This window comes from Pangasianodon hypophthalmus, chromosome 2, assembly GCF_027358585.1.
Source record: "Pangasianodon hypophthalmus isolate fPanHyp1 chromosome 2, fPanHyp1.pri, whole genome shotgun sequence".
Taxonomy (NCBI): Eukaryota; Metazoa; Chordata; class Actinopteri; order Siluriformes; family Pangasiidae; genus Pangasianodon; species Pangasianodon hypophthalmus.
The window spans coordinates 32859597-32877655 of record NC_069711.1 but is presented as its reverse complement, the minus strand read 5'-3'; the positions used below and the strand labels follow the sequence as shown (position 1 = coordinate 32877655).

General features: G+C 36.7%; 2 protein-coding genes across 2 annotated transcripts; both read right to left on the bottom strand.

Annotated features, from left to right (window-relative positions):
- Positions 1–690: 690 nt before the first annotated feature.
- Positions 691–5847, bottom strand: LOC113538506 (cilia- and flagella-associated protein 251). Its single transcript, XM_026933627.3, has 3 exons — positions 5645–5847; positions 2666–3004; positions 691–1770 (listed from the first exon to the last, which is right to left on the bottom strand). The coding sequence occupies exons 1-3, from the start codon at positions 5748–5750 to the stop codon at positions 1358–1360; spliced, it is 858 nt and encodes a 285-aa protein (XP_026789428.3). The 5' UTR covers positions 5751–5847; the 3' UTR covers positions 691–1357.
- A 2588-nt stretch (positions 5848–8435) lies between these two features.
- On the bottom strand, positions 8436–13739 carry si:dkey-276j7.2 (cytohesin-interacting protein). Its single transcript, XM_026933571.3, has 8 exons — positions 13600–13739; positions 13167–13210; positions 12997–13051; positions 12726–12819; positions 12477–12570; positions 11408–11474; positions 11148–11214; positions 8436–9456 (listed from the first exon to the last, which is right to left on the bottom strand). Exons 1-8 carry the CDS (start codon positions 13687–13689, stop codon positions 9374–9376), a joined length of 594 nt encoding a protein of 197 aa, XP_026789372.2. The 5' UTR covers positions 13690–13739; the 3' UTR covers positions 8436–9373.
- Positions 13740–18059: the final 4320 nt, after the last annotated feature.

Sequence of the window (18059 nt, the reverse complement as noted above, 5' to 3'; positions counted from 1 at the left end):
CATATGTAACTATAAATGGACAAAAAGTATGATGTTCTTCAATGAATAAATAATTGTCAGCATTGGCAGCTTGCTGAGGTATAAAAAAAATAAAAAACGCAGTAACGGAAACAGGAACTCTCCTCTGCGTAAGGTCACATCACACCACCTTGTTGTTGTTGTTGATTATTTTCCTATAACAGCACGCCCCGGAAGTGTTTTACTCCTTAGCTCACTTTTAGAACAATCGACTGTAAATATAAGTGTTTCCAAAGCTTACATTGTTTTATTACAGGCGTGTGAAGTCATTTGAGGTTAATGTGTAAATGTCTCTGTTGGTCTGTTACCCTTTTTTCACGAGCAGTGTGATTTAGACGCTGTACTGGAGTCATACTGGTTTTACTGGGATGGAAATATATAAAGTATCTGCATCCTCTGCTTTTCAGGACCAGATCAGGAGCTGATTAAACACTCAGATTTGAATAAGAGCAGCTGAAGCCACAGTGACAGAGCCGTGCAGACTAACATTACCATCTAGTGTTCAGTCGAGGTAACACAACACAACACAACAACACAACACAACACAACACACACAACTGTGGGACAAAAAGTAAAATTGACCATATAAAGTGCAAAAAAAAAAAAAAAAAAATGAGAGACTTGAAATTGAAGTAAATTTCCAACATCACATTTACTGACATATATTTTAATATTTACAAAGTATTTTATTAGTTGTATTGATGTACTTTTTCTCTAAAAAAAATAATAAAATCCCTTCACACCCTTTCTTAATAACAGACTTACACTGACCCATTTTTTTGAAAATCCTAACACAAATCCTAGATAAAAATTTTAACACAAATTAAGAATCAGTTAATTAAATCCACTACTGCTCCAGCCAGACATTTGATCAAAGTTTTGTTCTATGTGATAAATAAATCTTTAAAAATGCATTCAGATGAAGAACCAATAGGACTCGTTGGGTTATATTTTTATAAATCATTTTTAAATTCCTCTTCCCAAAATGCACGTAGTGTATGTGAACATTGTACATGAAAATGACTTTTTTCAGGTTTTTTTAAATTACAGTGAAGCAGAACCACAGAAAACTGGGAGAGTTTTTTTACCTGCAAGTCCTGTCACAAAAAAAAAATAAATAAAAAAATTACATTTTCACTGCATAATTTAAGAATATTAGAAATTTACTAGAAAATTTATTAGATTATTAAAATTTATTTATTAGAAATTTAGAAATTTCAAGTTCTTCCCTAAAAAGTGCTTTACAGATAAAACAAATGAATAACAACTGAATCATAATGAGATAACTGCTGTTATATACAGTGTGTGTGTGTGTGTGTGTGTGTGTGTGTATGAGAACTCATTGCTGCACGCCCATGAACTCGAACTCGTCGACCCTCTGCTTGGTGATGCCTCTCTTGATCTTCCTGTAGCTGACGGTGAAGTACTTGGAGATGACAGAACGCTTCTCTTTGTTCCCGTCTGATCCGTCACACGCTTCCTCCGCGCCATTCTCATCCTCGAAGCCATCTTCCTCCTCCTGCTCATCTCCTGCTTCTTCACCTGCTTTCTCTCCATCCTGCCCTTCTCCCGCCATCTTCTCGTCCTTCTGTCCGTCCGCTGCTTTTTGTCCATCACCATTTTCAGAAGTCCCGTTCTGAGACTCGGCCTCTCCGTTCATTTGATTAGCTTCTTCAGCAGCCGCTCCTTCTTCTCTCATGGCTCCATCCTTCTGCTCCTCTGATGCTCCTTCCTCTTCCAACATCGCAAAGTCTACAGTGGTAATTAATAACAATAAAAACAAACAATCATCAGTTATAGCAATGTACAAAACAGTTCATGGAGAGATCAGAAGCTTCATAAAGAAATTATGTACATGAAATCACTAGCGATTTATTTTACTCTATAAACTACTACTAAGTAAATACATAAATTACTAAATAAATATGTACAATATAAAGAATAGCTGCTATGTTTATTGGATATTTAGCATTATATATCAGTCTAGAAAAACTAGTTAGATGACGTGAACAGACAAAAATGATGAAAAATCTGGTTTATAACATCACTTGTCACCTCTGCTTTAAGAAATACAAATATATTTCCACAAAATAATGTAGTTTTTTTTTTCTTTTTTTTTTTTGCCTTGGCTTTCTGCAAAGATCACTTTATGTAAATAAGAAGCCATTTTAACACACTGGCTGTAAATGTTTTAACAAATGTTTAACAAAATTTCAATAAACATGGCAGCAAAAAGTTCAACAAAATGGCTTCAAAAATGAGCGGCTACGAAAATTTGGAGAAATGTAGCTGCATGAGTTTTAACAAACACGGCTGCAAAAAAGCTTGTCATGTTACAAAACCAGAAAGTGTAAATCCCTCTGTCCTGAAGATTTCCCGTGTTGGAAGATTGTTACAAAGCACTGACACTGGAGACTCCTTCCACAAATGTTAAATAAACGTCTCCTTACACAAAGTCAGGAAAAATGTGGCTCTAAATCCACATCTGGATTTCTGTATAGCTGCTTTGTGACATTCTGAATTGTTAAAAATACTCTACAAATAAAATTGAATTGATTATACACTATGCGTGTGTGCGTGTGTGTGTGTGTGTGTTTATACAGCTACACTATGTTTTTCGAGTTGTGTTAGCCCAGGAACTACGCACCCAAGGCTTCGAATGCGCTGATCCTCTGCTTGGCGAGCCCTTTCTTAATCTTTCTGTAGCTCACAGTGTAGTATTTGTTGGCCAGAGGAGCGGACTCGTCTTTCTGCCCTTCTCCTCCCTCTTCGCTCGCTTTTTCTTCGTTCTGCCCCTCTCCTGTCTCTCCATCCAGTTTTTCTTCTTTCTTCTCCTCTGCTGCCTCTTCACTCGCTTTTTTCTCTTCATCTGCTGCAGCTGCTGCCTGTTCCTGTTCCTTCTGCTCCTCCGGGTCGCTCTTTGGAGACTCCTCGCTGCTCTGTGCGCCTCCTTCCTGGTCCGTAGCTGCAGCATCTTTGGTAGCAGCTAGAAAGAAAAAGAGGAATGATTAGGAACTGCATTGTACAAAATAGTTCATGGATACGGTACAAGGAGGTGGAAATTAGAGTGATGCGTATGAAATATCTCTTTCCCTCTCACATATTTGCTGTTAATAAATTGGATTTGTGGATCGTTAAGATCTACATGGTTTAAAAGCCATTTTCATGCCTAGGACTTGGTCTAGTGTTCAGCATTTATACACTGACATCTTAGCAAGTGAAAATATTTTGAATATAGTCAAATTTATCTAATATTTCCTATTATAAGATTAGACTAAAACAAACAAATGATTATTAAACTCATAAAAATTTTTACTCATTTCAATCTTGAAATAGTTTTAATCTATTGGCAGATCATTTTACTAATTTTAAGCATTTATCCTAGAAAGAAGAAGACAGTTTAAAGCTTGGAATTAGTAAAAAAAAAAAAAAAAAAGTCAAGAAATAGGTTTAATAATCTTATATTTTGTTTATTCTAAATGTATAATAGGACATACTACATACTTTTGATGATATTTAAGATATTATCACCTGCTAAGATGTCATTTTTTTCCAGTGTATCCAAAACATAATGATAAAATTGAAATAAATTTAGAGTTACTAACATGTCCAACACTAACATGTCCAACACATCTTACAATCCACTGATTGCTGATAAATTTAGTCATTTTTTATGAAAATTGGCTAAATTATAAATCTTGTATAATAATCAAGTAAACAGAATTCTTCAAAAGAGTGCTTGTCATTGAACATATCACAATCGTGATTAAATATTAAATATATTTAATATTTAATATCAGGCTAAAGTTGGAGCATTTTTTTTAGTTTATTTTCATTCCATCATCCAGTGTTGTTTTAAATGCAGGAGTCCCACAAGCCTGTATCCTGTGTCCAATAGTGTTCTTAATTTATAGCAATAAAATAAGTAAGGAGGTGTGGGGTGGTGTGATGAAATAGAGTGAAAGTTATCACTCCGAAGTTGATTATTTTCCAACAGCAGCATGCCCTGAATTGTTTTATTCATCTTATAAAATAGCAATTTGCCAACGATTGCAATTTGTTATTTAATAAAAGATGGCATCATACTTTTATCCCTCTATAGTTACGACTGATGTTGTGACGTTCCTGATGTTAGTTCTTCTCCTCATTTACATTATAGCAGCTATAAACAATCGTTCCCTCACCAGACCCTCTGTTTTCCTTTTTTTCAGTTAATAAGAGAAAAAACACAAGTTGAGATGTTACTGAGAAACCGCAAAGTGCTGGTAAACTTAGAGTTATGCTCTGACACTGGAGACTCCTTCCATAAACATTCAATAAACGTCTCCTTGTAGTCGGCGCTACGTTACAGCCGTGTGTTTATAGAACACCAATCAGACTGAAGAATTCAGCAGCACGAAACAGCAGCGAGTTGCCCCAGTGTGGAGATGATGTTTCACCCGTGGCACGCCTGACAGACGGCTAACCCTCTGTTGTGACGTCTATTTAAAGCTTGTGGACAAACTTAACACCTAATTTGAGGAGACCGTTCTGGAACTGAACTTCACAGGAAAAAAAACTGTGCTGTGGTGGTGACCACAGAGCTAAACGGCCACAATCACCTTCATAAACCACTACGAATTCGCCTTCAGAACGCTAGACCTTTACCTTCAACATTAACATTAACGTTAGTAATTAATATTATCTGATTACATCAAAAGTCAATGTAGCGGGCTGGAAATGTAACCGAGATATGACATATTGGGTATTTTATTCTCTTTGCAATCCATATAATGATTCCAAATCCTAGGGAATGTTTTTTCGGAATTTGAGTATGAATAATAATGTGGACATCATGTCCCGGTTCTAGCGCTGACGAGAACGTCACAACTATGAATAAACAAATCAGCTGAGTCAGCAACCTTATATGGCTAATTTGCACAGCTGATGAGGCAGGAGTTAAAGTTCATGTAGATACACACACACCATATACACACACACACCATGTGTATATGAAATCAGAAACATTTTATCTGTACGTTTGTGCGTATGCAAAGTTTCAGGATTTAAATCTACATAAAGATTTCTACACGAGGCCACAGGGCTTTGGGTGACCTTGTGTTTGGCTAGTGCGCTGCTGGACACATGATGCAAATGCGCTCTGAGGCGTTTGAGTAGGATTTGAATAGACAAATATTGTGCCTGGAGGAAGTCTCTAAAACTCTTTTTAATGGTTTTCTTTAAAGCAAAACTGGCCTGTGGTTAAAAAAAAATCACAGAATTATAAAAAAAAGACGTTTTATCTAACAACTTTTGTAAATAAATGTATGTGTGTATGTATGTGTATGTGTTTACTCGTACATAAACATACACATGAACACAAATGAGCACATTTCTGTTTATTTCTAATGAAGTACAGTAAAAGCAGGATAGTGTACTTTGTATGAAATGAAGTGCCTCATTCTGCTAATAAATAAAATATTTTCACTTTCATAGCCTCTCCATTCACATCACTCGACCAGACCATTTACTTTATATATCATTTACAATAAATATAACTCTTCTAAATGTATATTCTCTCTCAAACACTGACATCCTACTTACAAACCACAGTTCCCAACAGATTTGGCCGTGATTATTTTCCTACCTTCCTCAGTGTTGCTCTGCGGCGTGGTGTCCTCTCCGGCCGCCGCCTCGGGTTCAGGCTTGTGGTCACTGGACTCTGAAGGAGGTGCTGCTTGAGGATCAGCCATTGTCTCCTACGCTGGACCGTGTGAGCTGAGGTCCGTCCTCTCTCCTGCACTCGTGTGTGGTTTAGAGGACTCTGAGAAAACACACCGGCTCAGTCGCACGCCCTGTTGGAATACTGATGAGGTTTTTAGCTTCACTGCTCAAATACGGAAATCTGATATATGACCATATATGTACAAAAACTGTCCAAGGTATTGGCAATATGTCAGAATATATTTTAACATACAGTATAATAAACAGTTCACACAATTTATGGGAGTATATGGATTATATACATACATACATACATATATACATATATATATTATATACATATATATATATATACAGTACTGTGCAAAAGTCTTAGGCACATGCAAGGAAATGCAGTAAAGCAAAGATGAAATTAAATGTTTCTACATTAAAATAAAATACTATAAAGAGCAGTAAACAGTAATAAATAAAACAAAGGCAATATTTGGTGTGACGATCCTTCGCTTTTAAAAAAAATAGTAGTCTCAGATACAGTGTGCAGTTTTATAAGGAAACGAGCTGTAAGTGTTACTGAGCATCTTGCAGAAGCAGCCACAGTTCTTCTGGAGACTTTGTCTGTCACAGTTGATTCTTATTTTTGCCTTCATTATGTTTTTATCTGAAAAGTGTCCCATGTAATCTGCTGCTTTCTTTACTGACATACAGACATTTTTCTGTAACATTTGCTTTTGTGCTGGAAAACTAATTTTTGGAAATCTAAAATGCTTTTGTACTGAATCAATAATTTGGAAGTCATAAAATAAAAATCTATAACAAAGTTTGTACTAAAAAAAATAGGGTGCCTAAGACTTTTGCACAGTACTGTATATATATACACACATACATACATACATACAGTCAAGTGCAAAAGTTTGTGTCTCGGTTTCACACGTTATGTACAAACTACCAAAAAATTGATGTAAAAAACTTACAAATGCGAAAATATTTTTCTAAAGTATTTTTAATGTTGACTTTTATTTACATTTGGGACACGCCCTTACCCAGAGCGACTTACAGAAGTCTCTAATCAAAAAAATGCATCCTTGTGCTAGGTCACTAGTTCAGGAACTAAGAGTACCGTCAGTCAAAAAAAAGTCAGTTAGGGAGGTTAGTACAGTTTGTTGAAGAGGTAGGTCTTTAGCTGCTGTTTGTAGATAGCTAGTGACTCAGCTGTTCAGACGTCTAGGGGAGGTTTGTTCCACCACCTAGGCACCAGAACAGAGAAGAGCCTTGATGCGTTTCTTCCTTAACAGATGGTGCGTCCAATTGAGCATAGCTAGAGGATCAGAGGGAGTGTTGTGCATAGCAGGGTGTGATAAGTGTTTTAAGGTAGGTGGGCGCTGGTGTGTTTTTGGCTCTTTAGGCAAGCATCAGTGTTTTAAATCTGATGCGGGCAGCAACAGGAAGCCAGTGGAGCGAGCATAACAATGGGGTGGTGTGGGAAAACTTGGGGAGGTTGAAATTAAGTCCAGTCTTGAAATGACAAGCGGCTGAACAAGCCCCCGAGTGGCCTCGCTGCATAGAAATGGACGAATCCACAATCAGCATGAACGAGTCAGTTTAACGATGTGAGGCGAGAAGGACAGCTGGGTGTCCATGGTTACCTGAAGCTTGCGTGCAGTGACGGATGGTGAGACCTGAGAATTGTCCAGGGAGATCACAAGATCTTAACATGGGGATGCGTCTCCGGGAAAGTACAGCAGCTCAGGTTTCAGCTGATGAGCTGCCATCCATGATGAGATGTCTGCCAGACATGCTGAGATCCATGCAGAAACATGGGTGTCAGAGAGAGGAAAAGAGAAAATGAGTTGAGTGTCATTGGCATAGCAGTGGTATGAAAACGCATGGGGGAGAACATAAGAGGAGTGTGAAAGATATGTCAGGAAAAAAAATGGACGAATATTACAACTGATGGGATTCGAGAAGCGTCTCGGGAACATATGAATGTAGTTCGAGGCAGTTATACGTAATAAAAAACATGGGCATACTGTACATGATGTAGAAGGGATATGCCAACCTTTCAGCCTGTATTATTTAATTTTTTTCACTATTAATCATCGGTGCATCTGTCATGTTCTTTTATGAGTGTACAAACCTTCGCACTCAACTGTAGATGAATACAGTTCTTATCCACACAGATTAATCTTTTTTACTATTATTATTATTAGATTTAAGCAAGTTGGTATCCTCAGGTCAAGTCCTTTTCATTTAGCTGATGAGCTTAAACTGAATTACGCTTCACTTGAACCAGTCATAGACATAGACACACATAGAGATTATGTCAGAGAGATAATTGTAATGCTAGATGATGGTTTTCAATCTTACATAAAAATACTAAACCATCAAGTGGAAATTTTTTTTAAACATGTGCATGTTTTAATCGATTATCAGATCAAGTGCAAAATGCCAGCATGTGAGTGTGTAGGAGTTAATGAAACTGTTTCTTGCTTACTTTTGTGATTATGGGATGATTCTCAGATACACAAGCTCGGCAAGAGCGATAAAATCAACAAGCCACAGAAGTTGTGTGAATGCTAACAAAGCAAGAAAGGGTCGTTGAGTTGTTGAGTGATAATGTGCAAATAACATGAAAGACTGCTACTGAAACATATGATACTTTTAATTAGAACTCTTCTGTACAGTATGAAAGTCTTACATATAAATAAATGTATAAATACAAACGACATATACAATTAAAAACAAAAACACATCTTATTTACTTATAATAAAATAGTTAAACTCGTAAATTAGTTAAATAAGTTAAATAATACCTCAAAATATAAAGCCATTCTTTTACAGGTTTTCTGAGCTGTGAAAAGATACGAAAATACTGCTTTATAATGTCATGTATTACACCACAGCACTGCTGAACACTCAAATCTGATTGGTCAGAAGGTGTTGATTAGTTTTCCCTAACAGCAGCTGTGAGAAGAGTGCAGCTGCTGACGCGCCACATAAACAGATTAAAAATTGTGTGTAATCGTTGATAAGGTGATGTTTTCTGTAAGGAGGTGCTTGTTTAACATTTTATGGAAGGAGTCTCCAGTGTCAGGGTTTTGTAGCAGTCTAAGGTAAAGCTATAACTTTCTGACAAGGCTTCAGAAGAGTTTCTGCTTTGTGGTTTGACAAGCAGAACTTTAAGAGAGATAAAACAAACAGCGGCTGGTGGGGGAAGGACCGTTTATAGGTGCTATAACATAACTGAGAATAGGAACTAACTTATTTCGCTGTAAACAGATAAAATTTATGATGTATCATAAATTAATAATCCTTAATAAATAGAAAAATGTAATGATTGGCAAATTGCTGTGGTATAAGACAAATAAATCATGTCATGATGTGGTGTTATAGGAAAACAATCAACTTTGCAATGGTTAAAAAGAGCTCCGCTTCATTGCACCACGCTAAAACGAGACATGCTGTAGAGTTTTAGACTTTACCTATCTTATAAAAGCCCAGTACACACACACACACACACACGCTTGGCTTTTAAAGCTCCAGTCTGAATGGTGGTTAGTACTCTGTACTCTGTTCTCTATCACAACTCAAGTAAGAGAACACAAATAAGAGCCCTGGGGCACATGGTTCAGAGAGATATTGTCCTCTTAGGGCTCTAGGTTTGAAGAAGAAGACAGGAAGAGAGTGTTGGTCCCTCCGAGGCGAGGCAGGACCGAGGCTGTGTATGGCGTAGTTCACCTGAAAAATAAAGAGAACGACTTTTAGCTCAGTGTACTGTACATATGTATAATTTGTGTATAATATTTCTATGAAGAAATTTAATAAAGTAATATTTCTACACGTTCTAAAGCATGAACATACTTTTATTCATTGAATAAAAGATCCTTAAGTAAAAGGAGGAAGTTATAGTTATACTCGGAGTTTGTCCAAACTTAAATGCATTTAAGTATTTAAACGTAAAAACAAATAGTAAATTAGTAGTAAATTATTTTAACTGAAATTAAAGGTCAGGACATCGGGCGTTCTCTTACGCAAATTTGCATGAAGCAAAACTTACAAAGGTTAAAGTTAAGATAAAGGTTAGGGTTAGCATTCATGCCTCTGTTTATGATTTCATTTGTACAAAAATCTAATATGAGCTCTTGCTAGTTTTATTTGTTAACATATGACTACATTAATAATGTATGAGGTAGTGTATGAAGAGCGACTGAGGCTAACAGACAGTTCTTAATTGGTTGGTATCAATATACAGATTGGTATAAATTTGATTTAATTACAAAATGGGTAGATTTGGTTCTTAAATCTGATTGGCTGAGCCTTGTTTGAAGCCATTGTAAAATTCTCACTACATGCACGCCTGTGACGGCATCACAAAAATCAAATCCCATATTAATGCGGCAGGTTTTAAACCTATAAAATAGTTACAGCAAGCTAAAGACATTATTCTGTCCATAGATTACCCTGATCTGTGTACGGTATGTTGCTTAGCAACCAAAGCTTACTGTTAAGATTGGATGGTGAAATTACAGTTTATTGTGAATATTATTAATAATACATTTTTTAACACTGGATTTTATCGTCACTGTAATACACACCCTCTCATGGCTTACTGCTTTTAAAATTTAATTATATATATATATATATATATTTTTTTTTTTTTTTTAATTATAATTCATAGAAATGTGATGAACTAAGTAGCTAGACAGATGAAAAAAGTTGTCACTACCATTTATTTATTTATTTATTTATTTATTAAAATAATGTTTCTATTAATCTTAGCCAAAGTCTCATAAAATTATACATGTTGTGGCTTTTCTATAAGTCTGTAAAAGTTTGTAGTTTTGTCCCTTATGTCTCATAGTAATAATTCTGCATTATTACCACATTCCACATGAACAGTCCACTCTTGTGATATTCACTACTTCGGCTGTTTTCTGTATTTACAGTCTCACTGTTGATATTTCTCAGTATAGCGGACGTTTGGCTAGGTGGCGATGCTAATTTGCGAATTGTAATTACAGTGTAAAGGGTGTAAATTTCAGGAATTAAAAGCTCTAAGGCTAAATGGTTCATATTTGTCTAGTGTAAGTTTGTAGCTCAGACTGTTGTGTAGCTGTCAGTATAAAGTCAGTGTGTGTGGCACTAGTAGGTTTTTTGTGTGTGTGTGTGTGTCTTGGTGTGTTCTTAGAAACAGGTACAAAACTTTTTCATTGCATTTTCAGTCTGTGTTCTCTGTTAATGTGTCTTCCTGTCAGTGAAGCCACACACACACACACACACTTCTCAATGTGTTCATTAAGATGTAGGTTTAAGGGGAAATGATGCTCTTCCCTTTGCTGATGGGAACCCCCATATCTCTTTTGATATCACTCTCTTTTCACACACGCACACACACACACACACACACACACACCCCTGCGGTTACACACCTCCTCTCAGACGCTCTTCCTGCATGATAAGCATCTGTAGCTCTGCCCTCTTCTGTCTTAGCTGCCACTGTGAGATTGGGGGGAAAAACAGAGCACATTGTCAGCAATGTATAGCTATGTTTCCCCGAAACTCCTACAGTATAGAATGCAATAGAAATGCTGAATTACCTAGACACTAAAAAAAGAGTCCAGAGGTACCATACACACAGGTGTGAAAAGCAAGAGGTGTTTGTGTGGGGGGTGTTGATTTGAACCCTTACCTGTAGTTGTTCCAATTTCTGTTGTAGTTCCTTCTGTTTCATTAAAGTTCCCCTCACAATCTCCATTCTATAAATACAAAAACATCACACAGACACCGTAAATATGGCGAATACTTATTCTGAATACATATTAAATATAATATACACTATATCATCAATACTTATTAAGATTACTTATTCAGTACATACCTATTCAGTATAGTACACATTACATACTAAGACTACTTACTAAGAATACACATGAAGTACATGATTCATATTCTAAATAATAATGAGTTCACACTACTTAGTCACAATACTTCCTGAGTACACACTGCTTATTCCAAATACTTACATATAATGCTCATTGAGTACACAATACTTATTAAGGCTTTTTAAATACTTATTGTGTACACAATGCTTATTCAGAATTCTGATTTAGCATGCAATACTATTTCAGGATAATTATTGAGTATAGACTATCTATTTGTGAGTACACAACACTTAAGATTACCTATTCAGAATATATATTGAGTGCACCATACTTATTCACAATTCTTCCTGAGTACTCAATATTTATTCAGATCAGTTATTGAGTAGACTGAGTTAATTATAATATATTTAGAAAATACTTATTGAGTGCACAGAACCTATTCAGGACACCGACCTATAACGCTTATTGAGTACACAATACTTATTCTCAATATTTATACAGTACGCAATACTTAATTAGTATGCAATACTTATTTAGAGTACTTAATGAGTACAGAATAGCTACTCAGAATTATTACTCAGTATGCAATATCTATTTAATCTACTTATTGAGTACACCATATCTTTTCAGAGCACCTACTCACAATACTTCGTGGGTACACAACACTTATACACACAAGACTACATATTCAGAATACTTATTGAGTACACAAGACTTATTCTGAATAACTATTGAGTACACAATACTTATCCAAAATACTAATTAGTACACAATACTTATAATACCAATTGACTACACAATATTTATTCAGAATACATCTTGAGTACACAACAATTACTGAAAATGTTTATCACTTATTAAATAAATTCATCTTACTTTAGTAAGCAGGAGCCCTTCTGAACGAGGTCAACAATTTGCTGATGTTGGAAACCTTCTACACAAACGCTGTTGACACTAATAATGACATCACCTGATCGAGAGAGAGAGAGAGAGAGAGAGAGAGGGAGATATTTAGAGTGATAAACAAATGGACACTGGAAGTAGTAATGTAACACAGGTGTGTATGTGTAATTAGTTAAGAGGTCAAGAAACATGGTATCAATCAGGTAATGAGAAAAAACTCACCTGTCCTTAAGCCAGCGCTCTGTGCAGGACTGTTCTCCTTCACTGAACACACACACGTTAACAGCTCAGCATCAGTAGTGTTGTCCTCATAGGTCTATAGGAAAGAGAGAGAGAGAGAGAGAGAGAGAGAGAGAGAGAGAGAGTCAGAGTGAGAGACAGTCTATGCATCATCTCCAGCATTAGTTCAGACAGAAAGTCTCTGAGGTCAAAGACAGAGGAAAGTGAAATGAATTCAATGACGTGTTCCTAAACCTGATGATCTGTAACTTACCCTTATATTAAATCCAAACGCTTCGTTGTCTTTCTTAGATATCGACACATTTTGCCTGTAACACAAACACACACAAGGGTTTTCAACTGAACTTTAAATCCTTAATCATATCATAAATCCAAATTTAAAATACATATCAATAGATAACGTATGTAAAAAGCTGTTATTACCTTTCAGAGTAGTGTGTTGTGTGTTTTATCTGAGTCACCATTGCCTGAGAAAATTCATTTAAACTTAGTTTCGCAATATGAATCTATTCAGGTTTAAAAAATATTCCACATTTATAATTCCAGGAACATATAAACAAAACACAGGAAGTTATTGTAATATTTTTACATTTACTGGCACCAGTGTTAAGCACATCGGTAATCCCAGGTGATTTAATGCAAACAATTTATTTTATATATATAATTTTTATAAAAACAATATAGTATGATAATGTGAATGATATCATTCACTAAAACACATTTAGAAATACTCGGCATGTTGAAACGTTCAGCATGTTCACAACATATATTATCGAGAAAACATTATCACCAGGCACAAAATTGTGATAAATAATTAATGAACTAATCATTAATAACTATAATAATTAACACTCACTGTATGTCCTTGTCCCACTCTGGCCACACACGCTGCTGGACTGCTTTTCCTCAGCAGTTTTTTGATGAACATCACTGAACTCATTGTCATCCTCTCTCTCTACCTCTCTCCTCTCTTCTGTCTCTTCTCTTCTCTCTGCTTCTATCTCTATCTGCCGTGTGGCTGCTTTGATACGTGAGGAGCAGAAGTCACATGACTGCAGTGAAACCCCGCGGGACTTTCGCTTCAGCTTAAGCATCAATTCTGTTTACTGTAAAGCGTGAATCTGTGTTCACAGTGAAGAGAAATGAAACAATGCAAACTGTTTAAATTCCCAGCACACTCAGCGATTTACTGCCCATCAGTCAGCAACATTACTGAACTCAAACATACTGAAAAAACCCTGAATAATAATAATAATAATAATTATTATTATTATTATTATTATTATTATATATTCAAATGAAATGAAAATTAAATGAAAAAACAGGCTATATTTTCAAATTGGACAAAAAGTAAAATCAAGCAATAAAAAAAATCAAGCAATAAACTAAACTATTTCTCTTTTTATATTATTAGTAGTAGTAGCAGTAGTATTAGCAGTAGTAATTCAATTCAGTTCATTTCAATTTTATTTGTATAGTGCTTTTATAGCTTTACAGAAATAAATACATTCAAATTAAATTAAATCAAAATAGATTGTATTTTCATGTGGGGCCAACCCCAGCAGCAGTAAGCGATCTCCAAACGAAGAGAACTCCAAGCACAAGTAGGGCATCAGGATTGGTCAGGCAGGTCTGGAGAGCAGAAGGGGTCAGGATCACTGGTATCTCAGGAGTAGCATGTGTAGCTTGACAGAGAGAGAGAGAGAGATTGTTAGGTAAGCTTTTGTCCCATAATGGTTAAAGACAATGTACTTTGCATGCTTAGTGCAAGCAGGGACTCCGGTAAGACTAGCGGTGACAGCATAACTAAAAAGGAGAGCCAGAAGGTAACACAGACATGAGGGCGCCCTGGGACATAAAGCAGCCAGCCACTCCACCGTCGACAAACCTGTGTGAACGCAAGAGAGTGTGGGGCAACAGCTTCCAAACATCCCAGTTCACCACAACACTCTATGCCTGTGAACCCTCCAGATCTGCTCCTTTACCTAAGAAACACGATTCACAAAAGGCTTGACTAAACAAATATGTTTTCAGCCTCGACTTACACACTGAGACTGTGTCTTGAGTCCCGAACACTAATTGGAAGGCTGTTCCATAACTGTGGGGCTTTTGTATTTGAGGTACCAACAAATAGCCTGCACCCTTTGATCGTAGAAGGAGTGGCAGATTATAAAAGATCAAAAGCTCCCTCAGGTACTGTGGCATGAGACCACTCAGTGCTTTATAGGTCAATAGTAGTATTTTATAATCAATAAGAAATTTGATTGGGAGCCAATGCAGTGCCTGTAAGATAGGGGCGATGTGGTCATATCTTCTGGTTCTAGTAAGGACTCATTCTGGACTAACTGAAGCTTGTTTAATTTTTCTGCATCATGTAGTGACAATATATTTCTTATCTTAGCAATATTTCTGAGATGAAAGAAAGCCATCTAAGTAATATTATCTACATGAGCTTCAAATGAAAGACTGGAGTCAATAATCACATCAAGGTCTTTTACTGCTACAAACATGATGAAACAGAAAGGCCATCCAGAGTTATTATGTAATCAGAAAGCTTACTTCCAGCTGCATGTTGTCCTAGTACAGGTACTCCTGTCCTGTCAGAATTAAGTAGAAGGAAGTTTAGTGTCTAATGTCCTTTACACAATCCTCAACTTTATTAAGCTGGTGTCTGTCATCTGGCTTTGCTGAAACATACAGCTGTGTGTCATCAGCGTAACAGTGGAAGCTAATACCATGTTGACGAATAATTTTGTCCAGAGGTAGCATATATATGTAGTATGTAGTAGCATATATATGTAATATTTTTAAATCCTTTTTTGTGTGTGTTATCTGTATGCACCTAGGGTCTGAGAGTAACATAATTTCAATTCTCTGTATGTGCTGAACATGTGGCAGAATTGACAATAAAGCAGACTTTGACTTGACTTTGACTTGACTTTGATATAAAGAAAAGAGCAGTGGGCCTAAAACAGAGCCTTGTGGAACACCAAACTTTACCTTAGTATGTGTAGAGAAGTCACCATTTACATCTACAAACTGATAATGATCAGTTAAATAAGACCTGAGCCAGGAGAGGGCCTTTCCCTTAACGCCTACAACAGTTTCTAGTCTATCAAGGAGAATGTCATGATCAGTGGTATCAAAAGCTGCACTAAGGTCAAGCAGCACAAGCAACGAGCCACAACCCTGATCAGAGGCCAGCAGTAGGTCATTTACCACTTTAACCAGCGCTGTCTCTGTGCTATGATGAGGCCTAAATCCTGACTGATACATTTCATTAATGTTATTCCCATGTAATTATGAGCATAACTGCTGTGCTACAACCTTTTCTAAGATCGTGAAGATAAAGGGGAGATTTGATATTGGCCTATAGTAGTAGTGATTGTAGTAATAGCAGTAGTAGCAGTAGTAGTAGTAGTAGTAGTAGTAGTAGAAGTAGAAGTAGAAGTAGCAGCAGTAGTAGCAGTAGTAGTTGTAGTAGTATCAGAGGTAGTAGCAGTAGTAGCAGTAGCAGTTGTAGTAGCAGTAGAAACAGTAGTAGCCATAGCAGTAGTGGCAGTAGCAATAGCAGTAGTAATAGTAGCAGTTGTAGTAGAAGCAGTAGCAGTAGTAATAATAGCAGTAGCAGTAGTAATAATAGCAGTAGCAGTAGTAGCAGTAGCAGTAGTAATAATAGCAGTAGTAGTAGTAATAATAGCAGTAGTAGTAGTAATAATAGCAGTAGCAGTAGCAGTAGTGGTAGTAGCAGTAATAATAGCAGTAGCAGTAGTAGTAATAATAGCAGTAGCAGTAGTAATAATAGCAGTAGCAGTAGTGGTAGTAGTAGTAATAATAGCAGTAGCAGTAGTAATAATAGCAGTAGCAGTAGTGGTAGTAGCAGTAGTAGCAGTAGCAGTAGTAATAATAGCAGTAGTAGTAATAGCAGTAGCAGTAGTAATAATAGCAGTAGCAGTAGTAATAATAGCAGTAGCAGTAGTAATAATAGCAGTAGCAGTAGCAGTAGTAGAAGTAGCAGTAGTAGAAGTGGCAGTAGCAGCAGTAGCAGTAGTAGAAGTAGCAGTAGCAGTAGTAGAAGTAGTGGCAGGAGCAGAATTAGCAGTAGTAGAAGTAGCAGTAGTGGCAGTAGTAGAAGTAGCAGTAGCAGTAGTAGTAATAGCAGTAGCAGTAGTAATAATAGCAGTAGCAGTAGTAATAATAGCAGTAGCAGTAGTAATAATAGCAGTAGCAGTAGTAATAATAGCAGTAGTAGTAGTAGTAGTAGAAGTAGAAGTAGAAGTAGCAGCAGTAGTAGCAGTAGTAGTTGTAGTAGTATCAGAGGTAGTAGCAGTAGTAGCAGTAGCAGTTGTAGTAGCAGTAGAAACAGTAGTAGCCATAGCAGTAGTGGCAGTAGCAATAGCAGTAGTAATAGTAGCAGTTGTAGTAGAAGCAGTAGCAGTAGTAATAATAGCAGTAGCAGTAGTAATAATAGCAGTAGCAGTAGTAGCAGTAGCAGTAGTAATAATAGCAGTAGTAGTAGTAATAATAGCAGTAGTAGTAGTAATAATAGCAGTAGCAGTAGCAGTAGTGGTAGTAGCAGTAATAATAGCAGTAGCAGTAGTAGTAATAATAGCAGTAGCAGTAGTAATAATAGCAGTAGCAGTAGTGGTAGTAGTAGTAATAATAGCAGTAGCAGTAGTAATAATAGCAGTAGCAGTAGTGGTAGTAGCAGTAGTAGCAGTAGCAGTAGTAATAATAGCAGTAGTAGTAATAGCAGTAGCAGTAGTAATAATAGCAGTAGCAGTAGTAGTAGTAGCAGTAGCAGTAGTAATAATAGCAGTAGCAGTAGCAGTAGTAGAAGTAGCAGTAGTAGAAGTGGCAGTAGCAGCAGTAGCAGTAGTAGAAGTAGCAGTAGCAGTAGTAGAAGTAGTGGCAGGAGCAGAATTAGCAGTAGTAGAAGTAGCAGTAGTGGCAGTAGTAGAAGTAGCAGTAGTAGAAGTAGCAGTAGCAGTAGTGGCAGTAGCAGTAGTAGAAGTAGCAGTAGCAGCAGTAGCAGTAGTAGAAGTAGCAGTAGTGGCAGTAGCAGCAGCAGTAGCAGTAGTAGAAGTAGCAGTAGCAGCAGTAGCAGTAGTAGAAGTAGCAGTAGCAGCAGTAGCAGTAGTAGAAGTAGCAGTAGCAGTAGTGGCAGTAGCAGTAGTAGAAGTAGCAGTAGCAGTAGTAGCAGTAGTGGCAGTAGCAGTAGTAGCAGTAGTAGAAGTAGCAGTAGCAGTAGTAGAAGTAGTAGAAGTAGCAGTAGCAGCAGTAGCAGTAGTAGAAGTAGCAGTAGCAGCAGTAGCA